Genomic DNA, 16,603 nt, shown 5'->3' with positions numbered 1-16,603 from the left:
GATGGGGTGCTGCGCCAGATGACCTGGCCTCCACAGTCACCAGACCTGAACCTGATCGAGATGGTTTGGGGTGAGCTGGACCGCAGAGTGAAGGCAAAAGGGCCAACAAGTGCTAAGCATCTCTGGGAACTCCTTCAAGACTGTTGGAAGACCATTTTAGGTGACTACCTCTTGAATCTCATCAAGAGAATGCCAAGAGTGTGCAAAGCACAAAGCAAAAGGTGGCTACTTTGAAGAATTTAGAATATGACATATTTTCAGTTGTTTCATACTTTTTTGATAAGTATATAATTCCACATGTGTTAATTCATAGTTGTGATGCCTTCAGTGTGAATCTACAATTTAATTTTCATAGTCATGAAAATAAAGAAAACTCTTTGAATGAGAAGGTGTGTCCAAACTTTTAGTCTGTACTATATATATATATGTATATATACATATATATATAATCCCCCTAATGGAATGTAGCCAGTGCATGCGCTCCATAATTGTCGCTGTGCATGTGTTGTTCATCTGCTATCACCCTGCACATTGGAGAGGCCAGTTCCCAGATCCGCAGCGAGTCAGAATCCCAAAACAACCAGGAGAAAATATGTAGACAAAGCCTTACTCACTTGCACATGCAATCATAGGTCTTAAAATCAAATTTAAATAAACAGATACAAAATGAAATTAAAAAAATCAGAAACTACATTTAAAAACAAACTTTAGATGTGTGTGGGAAAATCAGGAATGTCTTGTTTATTTCCTGTGACGTACATAGGGCCAAAGGTAGACCTCTGGGATGTCTTGCAAACCAGACACAGGCAAGATTCAGACCAGGGACCAACAGAGTACTTTATTACACATGTAATAAATGAACTTGACAACAGAAATATGCAGGTTAGACAATAGTGGTAGCACTACCACAGAACCAAGAGCGCCGGCAGACTAGAGACAAAACTTAGTGGGCGGAAATCCAGTGAGTCCCTAGAGGTGGGGATGAACTGGGCCAACTGGTCGCAACTCCAGGAAGGTCCCGGTACATTTGGCCGCTACCTGCAGGAAATCACAGACAACAGGACTGAAACCCCAAAACAAAGGACATGGATCAGACAAGACAAATACAGGACATACACAGGAACAGAAGCAGTAAGGCACTGCCAGGCTGTACATGAAACAGACAGGATCAGAAGCAGTTTAGCACTGCCAGGCTATCAGACGCAGTTAGAGCACTGCTAGGCTAGACATATAACAGAGCGGATTCAGACAGAGAACAGGTACAGAAGAACAGGCAATGCATGGACAAGAATAACAACATCATCACAGGACAGGTAGAGAAGAACAGACAAAGCAACAACAACACGTCACCAGTCAACACCACACAGAAGAGCAACAGCAAGGGGCTACACCCAGCAAGAAACAAGACAGACTGACCCCCTGGGTGAGCAGCAAGGTGCAACACCTATCAAGGGAGAATATAGGCTGACCCAAAGCTCCACAGCTCACAGATATATATAGCTGAATGAAGAAAGCACCTGATAAGCCACATCCAGGAACAGACCAGGGAATGTTAACCCTATCAGAACCAGGATTAAGAGGGAGCACAGAACAAATGATACAGGCCACAGTGCACATGCAAGGCCTCAGCCAGCAAGCTTTGCAGAACCAACCTACATGGGAACACCCACAGCCAGTACACAAAGCTCAAGCAACCAGCCTGCATGGCACTGGTGACAGGAACCACAGAGATACAGACACAAAAGCCATAAACACAGGCCACAGTTCACACACAACACTACAGCCAGCATGCAGTTCCAAGCAACCAGCATACACAGGTGTCAGCTTGCAGCCAGTGCGCAAATTTGCCTGCATCCAGCCAGCCTGGCAACAGTGAGAAGAACTGCACAGAGATACAGACACAGGGATCCCCTAGCAACCACCATACACAAGAGTCAGCCTGCAGCCAGTATGCTAAAGAGCATGCAGCCAGCCTACACGGCCACAACTGTCACGGTGAACCGCTCTGTGGCATTTCCCAATCTCCGGTCCTGTCAGATTCTAAGAGTAGATTCACATGACCATTTTCTCTTTAGACAAGAGAAAAAGTCGTTCATGGAGAACTTTTTCTTCTGTCTAAAATAACGGATCTCAAATAGAAATGGCAAAGGTTAATGCAAAATTAGGACAATGGATGCTCAAAATAAAGGATTTTTTTGGATTTAGTTCTTCTGACCAATCAGAAGAATGGAAACCAAATCAGTGATTTGACTGTACCCTGACTTTGCTTTTATTCAGAAATCCTGCTTCAGATATATCACCTATAAATCACAGAACTCCGCTTCTCTTCCTCTATCATATACTGATTAGTGATGATTGAGCACCAAAGTATTCGGGTGTTCGGATGTTCAGCCCGAAAACATTGCTATATTTGTGTGCTCGGCCGAGCACACAAGTATAATGGAAGTCAATGGAAGACAGCCAGGCACCCCCTGCTCTAGAGAGGGGAGGGTGTCTGGTCCACCGAAATGGATCGGGAATACCATGGGGACGATGTCTGGATGCATCTTGGACTTCCAGGTCGCTGCTGGGAACCATGTTGTCCAAGTTGTATGCCACTTTTACAGACTGACAAAATTACGCACAAAACCCCCCAAAAATCTATTTTACATGAGAAATTGTTTAGATTACATTCTTTCCTGTATATTCAATTGTATTACAAGCAAGAGGCACTCCGAAACAGTCTGTATATCACATAAAGGAGGACCTCATTCACATTATGGTACAATTGTTCAGGTAGTGACCCTCAAAAACATTTGGAGCAAGAACCATGCTGATCTGACCATCTAAAACATTAGGAGCGAGGGCCTGCTGGAGAGGGAGCCTGGGAAACGGCTAACACATCCAAGGAAGGCAAGCGGGTGTCGCTCAAATCACACACTCTCGACTCGTGGAGGTAGTGACGATAAATAACAATACAGGACTCTTAAGATGCCCTGTTATTGGAACGAGTAATACAAAATTACAGGGAATGTCACTGCGGTATTTTGGATGAGGAAACATTATACAGGAGAGGCCCTGCTGCCAATTTGTTGACTCTAGATAACTTCTGCCTGATCACACGTCCCTGTGACGTCCACAATCCATTTGGATTTTTTTCCTATCAACTTTCGATGTTCTTTTATGTGCCTAACATGGTGACCACCGGTAACGGAGAATCACTGTTTGATTTCGGAGAGGAAGCCTGATAAACTGCTATGGCTACTACTTCCAAGCAAGGTAGCATGAGTTGCGGGCCTGCAGGTGAGCTGACCTTGTAAAAGATTTGAGTTGCGTGCCTGCTGGTGAGCTGACCCTGTAAAACATTATATTCTAGTGCCTGCGGGTGAGCTGACGCTGTAAAACATTATATGTGAGAGCCTGCAGCTGAGCTGACCCTCTAAAAAGTTTTATGCGAGGGCCTGCATGTGAGCTGACCATGTAAAAGATTTGAGTCGCAGGCCTGCATGTGAGCTGACCCAGTAAAATATTTGAGTTGCAGGCCTGCTGGTGAGCTGAGGTGGAACCGACAAACCCAACTTTATTTTGATGGCTGCATTAATCTGCAGGTGACCGTCATACAGCAATACAGATTTGTTTCCACCTGCAACTATCTAAACAATCTGTGGTCTTAGTCTTTTATCCAGACTCAGTCATTGTGCCACTATGTGGCCTCCTCATGCTGCCATCGCCACACCATGTCACCTTACCACTCATTTTTATCACCATGCTGCTGCTGATTCAACTTAAAAGGGCATAAAGTGATCACCAGGCCCACAATTTAATTATGGTTTCATAATTGATAAACCCAACTTGCTTTTGTGGGCTGCATTAGTGGCGTAGCTAGAAATGACTGGGCCCCACAGCAAATTTTTGAATGGGGCTCCATCCCACAGTAATTTTTTAGCGACCCCTTCCTTTCATGCCGCCCCAATTCCTGTGGCTAGTATAGATCGCTCTCTCAGACCAGTGCCGGCAGCTGTTCCATCCGTTTTATACACTGTCTACACTGTCACTGTATATAATTTTATTGTGTAATACTGTTAAGGGGACCCTGACCAAATCCTTAAGTCCTCCTCCTCCTGAATGGGCCCCTTCTGGGTCAGGGCCCCAAATCTGCAGCTTCCCCTGCATCCCCTATAGCTACGGCCCTGGTCTGCATTAATCTGCAGGTGACTGTGATACAGTTCCACAGATTCTTTCCATTTGCATCTTTCAAAACAATCTGTAGCCTTAGTCTTTTATCCAGACTCAGTCATTGTGCCACTATGTGGCCTCCTCATGCTGCCATCGCCACACCATGTCACCTTGCCACTCATTTTTATCACCATGCTGCTGCTGATGCAGCTTAAAAGGGCTTAAGGTGATCACCAGACCCACAATCTAATTAAGGTTTTATGCACAAAACCAAAGTACAAAATTGATTTTATAGGACAAATTGATTAAAAACATTCTTTGCTGTATATTTACTTGTATATAAAGTGCAAGTGCTGCCAAACATTTCAAGGAAGAGGCACTCCGATACAACCTGTATATATCATAAAGGAGGGCCTCATTCACATTGAGTTGCGGGCCTGCAGGTGAGCTGACCCTGTAAAATATTTGAGTTGTGGGCCTGCAGGTGAGTGGACCCTGTAAAAAATTAGATGTGAGGGCCTGCTGGTGAGCGAACCCTCTAAAAAATTAGATGTGAGGGCCTGCTTGTGAACGGACTCTAAAAAATTAGATGTGAGGGACTGCTAGTGAGTGGACCCTCTAAAAAATTTGATCTGAGGGCCTGCTAGTGAGTGGCCCCTCTAAAAAAAAATATTCAATGGAATATATGCGAGGGCGTTATATGTGATGAATAAGCAATGCATGTTGGATGAGGAGGATGAGAAAAGGAAGATTTAACCATATACCCTTGTTTGTGGTGGAAGGGGAGCATGGTAATACACTCTATTAACTACATTAAAAACAACACATGTAAAGTGCCTTTATGTTCATCAGCATTCGTCTGGTGGAGTCGAGAAGTCATGGTTAATCAAGGCCTTTTAATTTTTATAGGAGTCAACCTGTCAGCATTTTCACCTGACAGGCGGATACGCTTATCTGTTATAATGCCACCAGTGGCACTAAATACACGCTCAGACAAAACGCTGGCGGCAGGGAAGGTCAGCACATCCAAAGCGTAGAGCGCCAGTTCGTGCCACGTGTCCAGCTTGGACATCCAGTGGTTGTAAGGCACTGAAGGATCATTGAGGACGCTGACAGGGTCTGCTATGTACTCCTTCACCATCTTCCCAAAATTTTCTCTCCTTGTGGCAGTAGGCCGCACATCAGAGTGAGGGTGCTGGCGGGGTGTCATGAAACTGTCCAGGGCTTTGGAGAGTGTTGTCCTGCCTCTGTTGGAACTGCTGTGTGTTCCCCTTGTCTCCCCTCCTCAGTTGGCTAAGGAAGTACGGACTCTGCCTCCAGAGTTGTCAGATAGGAAATTTTGGAGCAATTTTCCAACAAGGATCTTCTGGTATTGCACCATTTTGCTCGTCCTCTCCGCCAGAGGAATCAGAGATAAGAAGATGAGAGTCGAGAAGGGTGAACACCCAGTAATCCATGTGATCTAAAATGCGTACAGTTGTTTTCAAAATTATTCAACCCCCAATGCTGTAAAAGGTTTTAGGGAATTTAGTGTACATTTGTAATTGTGTTCAGAATGAAATCTTACAAGGACTTTTTAAAGAACCAAATGCAACTAAAATGACATCAATTGTTTTTGTAATACAGTATTAAATGTTATTTTTGTGATTTCTTCATTGACACAATTATTCAACCCCTTAAAGACTACCACTCTTAAGAACAGAGGTTTATTCAAGTGTTATCGATCGGGTATTGAAAACACCTGTGGATGTCAAGGAGCAGCAATCAAGCATAATAAGCACCAATTAGGCAGATTTAAAAGGACTGTGATACTCAGCTCCTTCTAGACATTTACTGGTGTGTTTACAAACATGGTGAAGTCAAGAGAATGGTCCAGGAAGACAAGAGAAGAGGTGATTTCTCTTCACAGGAAGGGCAATGGCTATAAGATTGCAAAGATGTAAAACATACCAAGAGACACCATAGGAAGCATCATTCACAAATTCAAGGCAAAGGGCACTGTTGAAACGCTACCTGGTCGTGGCAGAAAGAAGATGCTGACTTCGACTGCTGTGTGCTACCTGAAGTGCAAAGTGGAGAAAAGTCCCTGTGTGACTGCTGAGGAACTGAAAAAAGATTTGTCAGATGTGGGTACTGAAGTTTCAGCTCAGACAATAAGGCGCACACTGTGTAATGAAGGCCTCCATGCCAGAACTTCCAGGCGCACCCCCTTGCTGTCTCCAAAGAATAAGAAGAGCTGACTGCAGTATGCCAAAAGTCATGTGGACAAACCACAAAAGTTTTGGGATAGTGTTCTGTGGACTGATGAAACAAAATTAGAACTGTTTGGGCCCATGGATCAACGCTATGTTTGGAGGAGGAATAACAAGGCCAATGAAGAAAAGAACACCTTGCTTACGGTGAAGCATGGCGGGGGGTCAATCATGCTTTGGGGCTGTTTTGCTTCTACAGGTACAGGGAAACTTCAGCGTGTGCAAGGTACCATGAATTCTCTTCAGTACCAGGAGATATTGGATGAAAATGTGATGCAGTCCGTCACAAACCTGAGGCTTGGGAGACGTTGGACCTTTCAACAGGACAATGATCCCAAGCAGACCTCCAAGTCCACTAGAGCATGGTTGCAGATTAAAGGCTGGAACATTTTGAAGTGGCCATCGCAGTCACCAGACTTAAATCCGATTGAGAACCTCTGGTGGGACTTAAAGAAAGCAGTTGCAGCGCGCAAGCCTAAGAGTGTGACTGAATTGGAGGCTTTTGCCCATGAAGACTGGGCGAAGATACCCGTAGATCGCTGCAAGACACTTGTGTCAAGCTATGCTTCATGTTTAAAAGCTGTTATAACTGGAAAAGGATGTTGTACATTATCAGTTTTATTCAACCCCCAAGTGACATTCAATCTTAGTACTCATACTAAGATTGAATGTCACTTGGGGGTTGAATAAAACTGATAATGATGTGAGCACAGAAAATACATTTGTGGTTATTTCATTATAAATGTTATGTTATATTTGTCTGACTTACAAGTGCCTCTTTGATTTAATTGTAAACAAGATGACTGAAATGATCAAAATCAATGGCCAAAACACTCAATTTCAGTGGGGGTTGAATAATTTTGAATACAACTGTAAAACGCGAAGGTCGCTGGAAAGGCAGCATAACATGAAGTCAGCCTTTTGTGCCAGAGTACCAACAGGCAAGACGTCGATGTTGTCATCAGAATGACTCTCTATCTCCTCATCCTCCTCCTCCTCTTCTGCCCATCCACGCTGAACAGATGAAATTAAAGTTCCATGGGTACTACCCTCTGTAACAGAGGCAACTGTCTCCAGCTCCTCCTCCTCCTCTTCATGGTCCAATTCGCACTGAGAAGACAAACTGAGGGTGGGCTGGCTATCACCCTGTGTAATGTACTCCCCCATTTCTTCGTCTGCCAGAATCAGAGCGTCGTCCTTAACTGTGAGCAGTTATCGTTTGAGTAGACACAGCAGTGGGATGGTTATGCTGATAATAGCATTATCACCACTAACCATCTGTGTGGATTCATAAAAGTATTTTAAAACCTCACAGAGGTCTGACATCAATGCCCACTCCTCGCTTGTGAATAGTGGCAGCTGACTTGAAAGGCGACGAACATGTTGCAGCTGGCATTCCACAACTGCCCTCTGCTGCTCACAAAGCCTGACCAACATGTGGAACGTAGAGTTCCAGCGCGTGCTCACATCTCACAACAGTTGGTGAGCTGGAAGGCGCAAACGCTGCTGCAGCATTGACAGACCGGCTGAAGCTGTGGACGACTTGCGGAAATGTGCACACATGCGCCACACCTTCACTAGTAGTTCTGGCAAATTTTGGTAAACCGCTGAACCGCCAAGTTTAAGACGTGGGCTAGGCATGGGATGTGTGTCAGGTTGCCGAGCTCCAAAGCCGCTACCAAGTTACGGCCATTGTCAGACACAACCATGCCTGGTTGTAGAATGAGTGGCGAGAGCTAGTGATGATCGAGCACCCCGATGCTCGGATGCTCTGGCCGAGAACACCGGGACGCTTGGGTGCTCTAGAAGATGGGAGGACCCGAGCATTAAACCAGGCACCCCTTGCTCTGAAGAGGGGAGGGTGCCTGGTTCATAGGAAAAGGTCAGAAATTGATGGAAACACCACCAAAATGGGTCGGGAACAGCATGGGGAGGATGCCTGGATGCATCTTGGACTACAATGTCGCTGCTGGTAACGATGTTGTACGCCACTTTTACAGACTGACCATAAAACTCACAAAACCGAAGATTAAAGCGATTTTAGATGACAAATTGGAAACATTCTTTCCTGTATATTTACTTTTATATAAAGAGCAAGTTCAGACAAATAATTTTGTGATTTTCGGAACTGGGGCCATGTCTAAGAGGGACGGCCAGTGGTTTTGATTGTGTTGACCGGACTCTTGGATGATCAAACTGAACTCATTGGAAGAGGAACGGCCAGTGCCATCCGTATTGTACCTGTAGAGGTGAAATTCTTTTACCGGCGCTAGCCGAACCACAGACGAAACCTTTGTTGCCACAAACGTTTTAATTAATCAACAACTTAAGTTGGAGGTTCGAAGACGATCCCCGGCAGCATTATTCCCATTTCCCGCCAAGCATTTTCTGGGAAACTAAAGTCTTTGGCCTCACCTGTCCCGGACACAGAAAGGATTGACAGATTGATACCTATTTTGCGATTCTGTGGGTGGTGGTGCATGGCCGTTTTGAGAAGGCATATACGTGATGGACGAGGAGGAGGCGAAAAGGAAGATTCAACCATATACCCTTTTTTGTGGCGGAAGGGGTGCATGGGAATACAAAGTATTCAGTACATTCTAAACAACACATTTAAATTGTCTTTATGTTCAGTCGTGGCCTTCCTCTGGTGGAGTGGAGAAGTCAGGGGCAATCCAGGCCTTGTTTAATTTTATAAGAGTCAACCTGTCAGCATTTTCAGTTGACAGCCGGATACGCTTATCTGTTATTATGCCACCAGCAGCACTAAATACCCGCTCAGACAAAAAGCTGGCGGCACGGCAGGCCAGCACCTCCAATGCGTAGAGCGCCAGTTTGAGCCACGTGTCCAGCTTGGACACCCATTAGTTGTAAGGCACTGAGGGATCACTGAGGACGCTGACATGGTCTGCTATGTACTCCTTTACCATCTTCCAAAACATTTCCCTCCTTGTGACACCAGGACATGCATCATGTTAAGGGTGCTGGCGGGGTGTCATAAAACTGTCCCAGACCTTGGAGAGTATTGCCCTGCCTTTGCTGCAAGTGCTGTGTGTTCCCCTTGTCTCCCCACCTCGGTTGCCCAAGGAAGTACGGACTCTGCTGCCAGCGCTGTCAGATGAAAATTTTTGCAGCAATCTGTCAACAAGGAACTTCTGGTATAGCACCATTTTGGTCATCCTCTCCACCGGAGGAATGAGATATTAGGAGTTCTCTTTGTAGCGGGGGTCCAGAAGGGTGAACACCCAGTAATCCCTGTTATCTAAAATGCGTATAACACGGGGGTCACGGGAAAGGCAGCCTAACATGAAGTCAGCCATGTGTGCCAGAGTACCAGTGGGCAAGACTTCGCTGTCATCATCAGGAGGATGACTGTCCATCTCCACATCCTCTTCCTCCTCTTCTATCCACCCACGCTGAACAGATGGAATTAAAGTTCCATGGCTACTACCCTGTGTAGCGGAGACAACCGCCCCCTGTTCCAATACGCGCTGAGAAGACAAACTGAGGGTGTTCTGACTATCACCCAGGGTCATGTCTTCTTCCCCCATTTCCAACTCTTCCCCACGAACAGCGTCGGCCTTAATTGTGAGCAGTGAGCGTTTGAGTAGACACAGAAGTAGGATGGTTACATTGACAATAGCGTTATCGCCGCTCACCATCTGTGTTGATTCCTCAAAGTTTCTTAACACCTCACAGAGGTTAGACATCCATGCCCACTCCTTGCTTGTGAAGAGAGGAAGCTGACTAGAAAGGCGACGACCATGCTGCAGCTGGTATTTCATTACTGCCCTTTGCTGCTCACAAAGCCTGGCCAACATGTGTAACGTGGAGTTCCAGTGCGTGCTCACGTCGCACAACAGGTGGTGATCTGGCAATTTCAAGTGCTGCTGCAGCGTTGAAAGACCGGCTGAAGCTGTTGATGACTTGCGGAAATGTGCACACACACGGCGCACCTTCGCCAGTAGCTCAGGGTAGGTTTTCAGAAACCGCTGAACCACTAAGTTAAAGACGTGGGCTAGGCATGGGATGTGTGTGAGCTCCAAAGCCGCCACCAAGCTACTCCCATTATCACACACAACCATGCCTGGTTGCAGGTTGAGTGGCGAGAGCCGCAGCTCAGTCTGGTCTCTTATCACCTGCCACAGCTCTGCGGCTGTGTGCTGTTTATCCCCTAAGCATATCATCTTCAGCACGGCCTGTTGACGCATCCCCACAGCAGTGCTACACTGCTTCCAGCTGATTTCTGACTGGTGCTGCATGTGGAGAATTCGGAGGTGGAAGTGGAGGAGGATGTGGAGGAGGAGGAGCCACTTACATAGGTGCTGGTGGTAACCCTGATGGAAGTAGGGCCCGCAATCCTGGGCGTCGGTAGCACCTGTGCAATCCCAGGGTACAAGTCGCTCCCAGCCTCCACTACGTTCACCCAGTGTGCCGTCAAGGAAATTTAGCGTCCCTGGCCACAAGCACTTGTCCATGTGTCAGTAGTTAGGTGGACCTTAGCAGTAACTGCTTTGGTCAGGGCACGGGTGATGTTAGCAGACACATGCTGATGTAAGGCGGGGATGGCACACCGGGAATAATAGTGGCGGCTGGGGACTGAGTACCGAGGGACAGCCGCCGACACCAGGCCGCGAAAGGCCTCGGTGTCCACAAGCCTAAATGGCAACATTTCAACCGCCAGCAACTTAGAAAGTTGGGCGGTTAGTGCCATGGCCTGTGGGTGGGTGGCTGGGTATTTGCGCTTGCGTTCAAATGCCTGGGCCAAAGACATTTGGACGCTGCGCTGGGACAGGGAAGTGAATGTGGTCGCTGATGGTGCTTGCGATGGTACAGGTGCAGCGCGGGAGGCATCCGGGCCTGCACCTTCGACAGGCGATCGGTCATCACCCAACATGCCAGTGGTGTGACCCGCGGACACAGATTGTGGACCCAGGCTTTCCTCCCACTTATTGCGGTGCTTGACTGCCATGTGGCGGATCATGCTAGTGGTGGTGAGGTTGCTACTGTTCACACCTCGGCTCATTTTGGTGTGGCACAGGTTACAAACTACTATTCTTTTGTCATCTGCACTTTCCGCAAAAAAGCGCCATACCTCGGAACACCTACCCCTTGGCAAGGGAGATTTTCGCAAGGGGGTGCCCCGTGGAACACTTGCAGGCCTGTTTGGCGTGGCCCGCCTTCTCCCTGTTGCCACCCCACTGCCTCTTCCAGCCTGTTGCGGTGCTGCAGATCGCTCCCCCTCGGAACTGCTGTCCTCGCTCGCGTTTCCACCTTCCCATGTTGGGTCAGTAATCTCATCGTGCACCAAGTCCTCTTCAACTTCCCCACTCCGATCATCCTCCTCATTTGCTGACCCCAACACAACTTCAATGATTAACAACGGTATATCATCCTCTTCATCAACCTCTGCAGACAGTAATTGTGGTTGACTTGATGGCAACTGTGTCTCGTCATCATCCACCTCCTTAAACACATCATCTTGTGAGTGTGAAGGCTCTAGAGGTTGAGAATTAGGGCACAAGATCTCATGTCCCTCTTCAAGAGTGCTTGGGGAGAGGAACATCCAAGTACCGGATCACTTGTTTGGCCAGACTATACATTGTTGGAGGAAGGATGATCAGGGTGAGGATTGTGTTGTTGACCAGAGTGTTAACTACTGAGACTGGACTTGGTGGAAGACAGGGTGGTGCTTAACCCAGTGAAAGCACTATTTGCTGCAATCCAACCGACCACCTGGTCGCACTGGTCTGACTTCAAGAGTGTTGTCTTGCGACACCCTGCAAACTGGGACATGAAGCTAGGTATCGTGGTGTTTTTTTTCTTGTGCTCTGGCATCAGGCACAGTTGCAACGCGCCCTTAGCCATGGCCTCTGCGTGAACCATCAGAATCACGTCCACTTCCCCGTCCCTTAATACTCGCCTTTTTCATATTGACACTGGATGTCACTGATATTTGGATTAAATATAGGCCTCACACAGCAGCTCTCCCTGACTCGCAATGAGCCGAACTATGCAGCACCCGATGACGTGTTCCCGCCAGCCATTCACTTTAATGCCAGTAGAAAACATGTCTAATGGAATTACAGTGATGGCAATTCTCACCAGCCTGTTTATTGGCTGCTTAGAAGGCGCCAAACGTCCGGGGAGGAGACTCGAGCTTGGTGCTTGAGCACATGTGGTACTCGGCTACTCGGCAGAGCAGGCCCGATCATCACTAGCGAGAGCCACAGCTTGGTCTGGTCCCTTATACCCTTCTGTGGTGTTATGTTTGTCCCCTAAGCAGATCAGCTTCAGCAAGACCTGTTGACGCTTACCCACAGCAGTGCTACACTGCTTCCAGCTAGCGACTAATGGCTGACCGCTGCTGGTGGTGGAAGTGGAGGAGGAGGTGGTGGAGGAGGAGAATTGGGGGTTGGAGCCAGTAACATAGCTGCTGGCGGAGACCCTGATGGACGTAGGGCCTGCAATCCTGGGCGTGTGTAGCACCTGTGCCATCCCAGGATACAACTCACTCTCGGCCTCCAAAACATTCACTCAGTGTGCCGTCAAGGAAATGTAGCATCCCTGCTTACTAACACTTGTCCATGTGTCCGTGGTTAAGTGAACCATCCCAGTAACTGAGTTGGTCAGGGCACGGGTGATGTTCTGGGACACATGCTGGTGTAAGGTGGGCAAAGTACACCGTGAAAAATAGTGCCAGGTGGAGACTACATAACAAAGGATAGCCTCCAACATCATGCTGTGGAAGGCCTCAATGTCCACAAGCCTAAATGGTAACTGTCATGGTTTGAATCTGCTGTGACAATGGCCACACCCATCTGCCTCCCAGCCAAGCTCTTGAACTAATCCATGCTTACCTCATTTGCATAGCCAATCAGAGGGGTGTTTACAATTTACCAATTGGAAGAGGTGTTCCAACTGTCAATATAGATATATGTGCGGGAATTCAATAAAGAATTTTGTCAGTTTGAACTCACATACAGCCTGACTGGTGTTAGTTCTGTGAGAATTAAAACGACATGAGCGGGCATTTGAGGCTGGATAATCCACGGTGGAACCAGCAAATATTGTGGTCATATCAGGGAATGCCGTGAGAGCAGAATAGAGCGAGCAGGGGCTCGTTACATTGGTGGCAGCGGTGGGATTGGCTCTCCAGTTACTGGGACACTCCAAATCATAACTAGGAATGACCAGCTATGCAGCCTGCAGGAGAGACATGCTGAATGATTTATTTGAGAGCCAAGGAGGGATCGCTAGTACAAAGAACAAGGCCACCTTGATCAGTGAGTTAGCTGAGATGGATCAGAGGGATGGTGATGCTGGACCTCGGTCCATGGAAGACTTGTTTCAGCAACGAGTGAGAGAGCGGTTGGCATTATATGGTGCCAACCCATCCGAGACCGCCATACAGAATGCCATCAGAGACATCCAGCTGCAGGATAAGCGGCAAGAGAGAGAACTAGAGAGACAAGAGAGACAATTGGAACAACAACATGAGTGGAGAATGGCGGAAATACGGCGATCAGAGACAACACCTAGAGATACAGCACCTTTTCCGTAAGTTGCCCTTTCGCGCATTCAAATTATTTAAGGAAGAAGAGGAGGAAATAGAAGAGTTCCTCCAGGACTTTGAGAGACTGTGCCAGATACATAAAGTGCTGTCCCAAGATCGGGTTACCTTACTGGCGAGACAGCCAGGAGATATTGTCTGATCAAGGAAATCAGTTCACCGCCGAGCTGACCCAGCAGCTCTGGCGCCTCTGTGGTATTAAAACCCTCCAGAGCACGCCCTACCACCCCCAAACAAACGGGTTGTGTGAGAGATTTAATGGGACCCTAAAGCAGCTTCTTCGGGCCTTCGTGGAGAGTAGGAAGGATTGGGAAAAATATCTTCCCTACCTACTGTTCACCTACAGGGAGGTACCTCAAGAGTTCACAGGGTTTTCACCATTTGAGCTGTTGTATGGGCGAAGGGTTAGGGGACCCTTAGACAGGCACGACTCGATTTTGTGTGGACTATAGGCGACTGAATGACTGTACTGTGACAGATGCCTACCCCATGCCCCGAGTGGACAAATTGGTGGACAAAATAGCTCAGGGACATTATCTGACGACTATTGACCTGTGTAAGGGCTACTGGCAGATTCCCCTGGAGGCGGACGCCATTCCAAAGTCGGTCTTTATCACCCCGTTTGGCCTTTACCAGTTTTGGGTAATGCCATTCGGGATGAAAAATGCTCTGGCTACCTGACAATGAATGATAGATCAACTCCTCGGTGGTCTGCAGGATTTTGCATGCGCATATCTTGATGACATTGCAATCTATAGCCAGACATGGGAGGAGCATCTCAGACACCTGGGCAAAGTGCTAGACAGAATCAGAGTTGCAGGCCTGACCCTGAAACCAGACAAGAGTAATATCGGGATGTCTGAGGTACAATATCTGGGACATAGAGTGGGATGTGGGAAGCAGAGGCCGGAGCCTGCAATAATCGAGGCCATCCTAAACTAGTCGGTTCCCAGAACCAAGGCCCAGGTACTTGCATTTTTAGGGACAGCCGGGTACTACAGAAAGTTTGTACCCCACTATGGTGACATAGCCAAATCACTAACCAAGTTATTAGTTCAAGAGCTTGACCAAAAAGAATCTCCCTAGGGAGGTCCTGTGGTCCCCGGAGTGCAAAACAGCATTTCAACAGTTGAAAACCACCCTAACACAAGCTCCCAAACTGGCGGCACCCGATCCTAACAAACGCTTTGTCGTACATACAGACGCCTCCATGTTCGGACTGGGAGCTGTGCTAAGTCAAGTTGGCGACGACGGGAAGGAGCACCCGGTGGCGTATCTCAGCCGCAAGTTGTTACCCCGCGAAGTTGGATATGCTGCCGTGGAAAAAGAATGTTTGGCTTTAAGCTGGGCTTTAAAGAAATTACAGCCCTCTTTTACCGTCATGACGGACCACAATCCCTTGATATGGCTAAACTGAGTGGCGGGAGAGAATGGACGATTACTAAGGTGAAGCCTGGCTTTGCAACCTTACAATTTCACCATACAATATCGGCCAGACCCTCAAAACGGAAATGCGGATGGATTATCCCGGCAGACGGACCTGGAATCTTAAGACTACTTTTCCAACATCCTCGAGTTGACCCGGTGAGGGTCCCACTGTGGCTGTTGGACTGTTTCCTGGGAATGGGGGTAAAGTAAGGCGACCCGATCTTGGGACGGCACTTTATGTATCTGGCACAGTCTCTCAAAGTCCTGGAGGAACTCTTCTATTTCCTCCTCTTCTTCCTTAAATAATTTGAATGCGCAAAAGGGCAACTTACGGAAAGGTGTTGTCTCTGATCGCCGTATTTCTGCCATTCTCCACTCATGTTGTCGATCCAATTCTCTCTCTTGTCTCTCTAGTTCTCTCTCTTGCCACTTATCCTGCAGCTGGATGTCTCTGATGGCATTCTGTATGGCGGTCTCGGATGGGTTGGCACCATATAATGCCAACCGCTCTCTAACTCGTTGCTGAAACAAGTCTTCCATGGACCGAGGTCCAGCATCACCATCTCTCTTATCCATCTCAGCTAACTCACTGATCAAGGTGGCCTTGTTCATTATCCCAGCGATCCCTCCTCGGCTCTCAAGTAAATCTTTCAGCGTGTCTCTCCTGCAGGCTGCATAGCTGGTCATTCCTAGTTGTGATTTGGAGTGTCCCAGTAACTGGAGAGCCAATCCCACCACTGCCACCAATGTAACGAGCCCCTGCTCGCTCTATTCTGCTCTCACGGCACTCCCTGAGGTGACCACAATATCTGCTGGGTCCGCCGTTGATGATCCGGCCTCAATCGACCGCTCGTGTCGTTTTAATTCTCACAGAACTAACACCAGTCAGGCTGTATGTGAGTTCAAACTGACAAAATTCTTTATTGAATGCCCCACATATATTTATATTGACAGTTGGAATACCTCTGGTAAATTGTAAAACCCCCTCTGATTGGCTATGCAAATGAGGTAAGCAGGGATTAGTTCAAGAGCTTGGCTGTGAGGCAGATGGGTGTGGCCATTGTCACAGCGAGATTCAAACCATGACAGCAACATTTCAAGTTCAGTAATTTGGAAAGTTGCGCATTTAGTGCTATGGCCTGTGGGTGGGTAGGTATTTGCGCTTGCGTTCAAATGACTGTCTTATGGATATTTG

At 47.5% G+C, this 16,603-nt stretch overlaps 1 protein-coding gene across 1 annotated transcript in view; it reads right to left on the bottom strand.

The window, feature by feature from the left end:
- LOC122927160 (protein unc-13 homolog A-like) overlaps positions 1-16,603 on the bottom strand; it is a 2,447,183-nt gene that overhangs the window by 488,739 nt on the left and 1,941,841 nt on the right. Inside the window, 1 exon segment of the mRNA XM_044278759.1 lies at positions 3,827-3,830. Within this exon segment, the coding sequence (XP_044134694.1) occupies positions 3,827-3,830 (4 nt within the window).

The sequence above is a fragment of the Bufo gargarizans genome, chromosome 1, assembly GCF_014858855.1.
Source record: "Bufo gargarizans isolate SCDJY-AF-19 chromosome 1, ASM1485885v1, whole genome shotgun sequence".
NCBI classification, from domain to species: Eukaryota; Metazoa; Chordata; class Amphibia; order Anura; family Bufonidae; genus Bufo; species Bufo gargarizans.
Note: the sequence above shows the minus strand (reverse complement) of the source record. Positions and strands in the feature narration are given on the sequence as shown.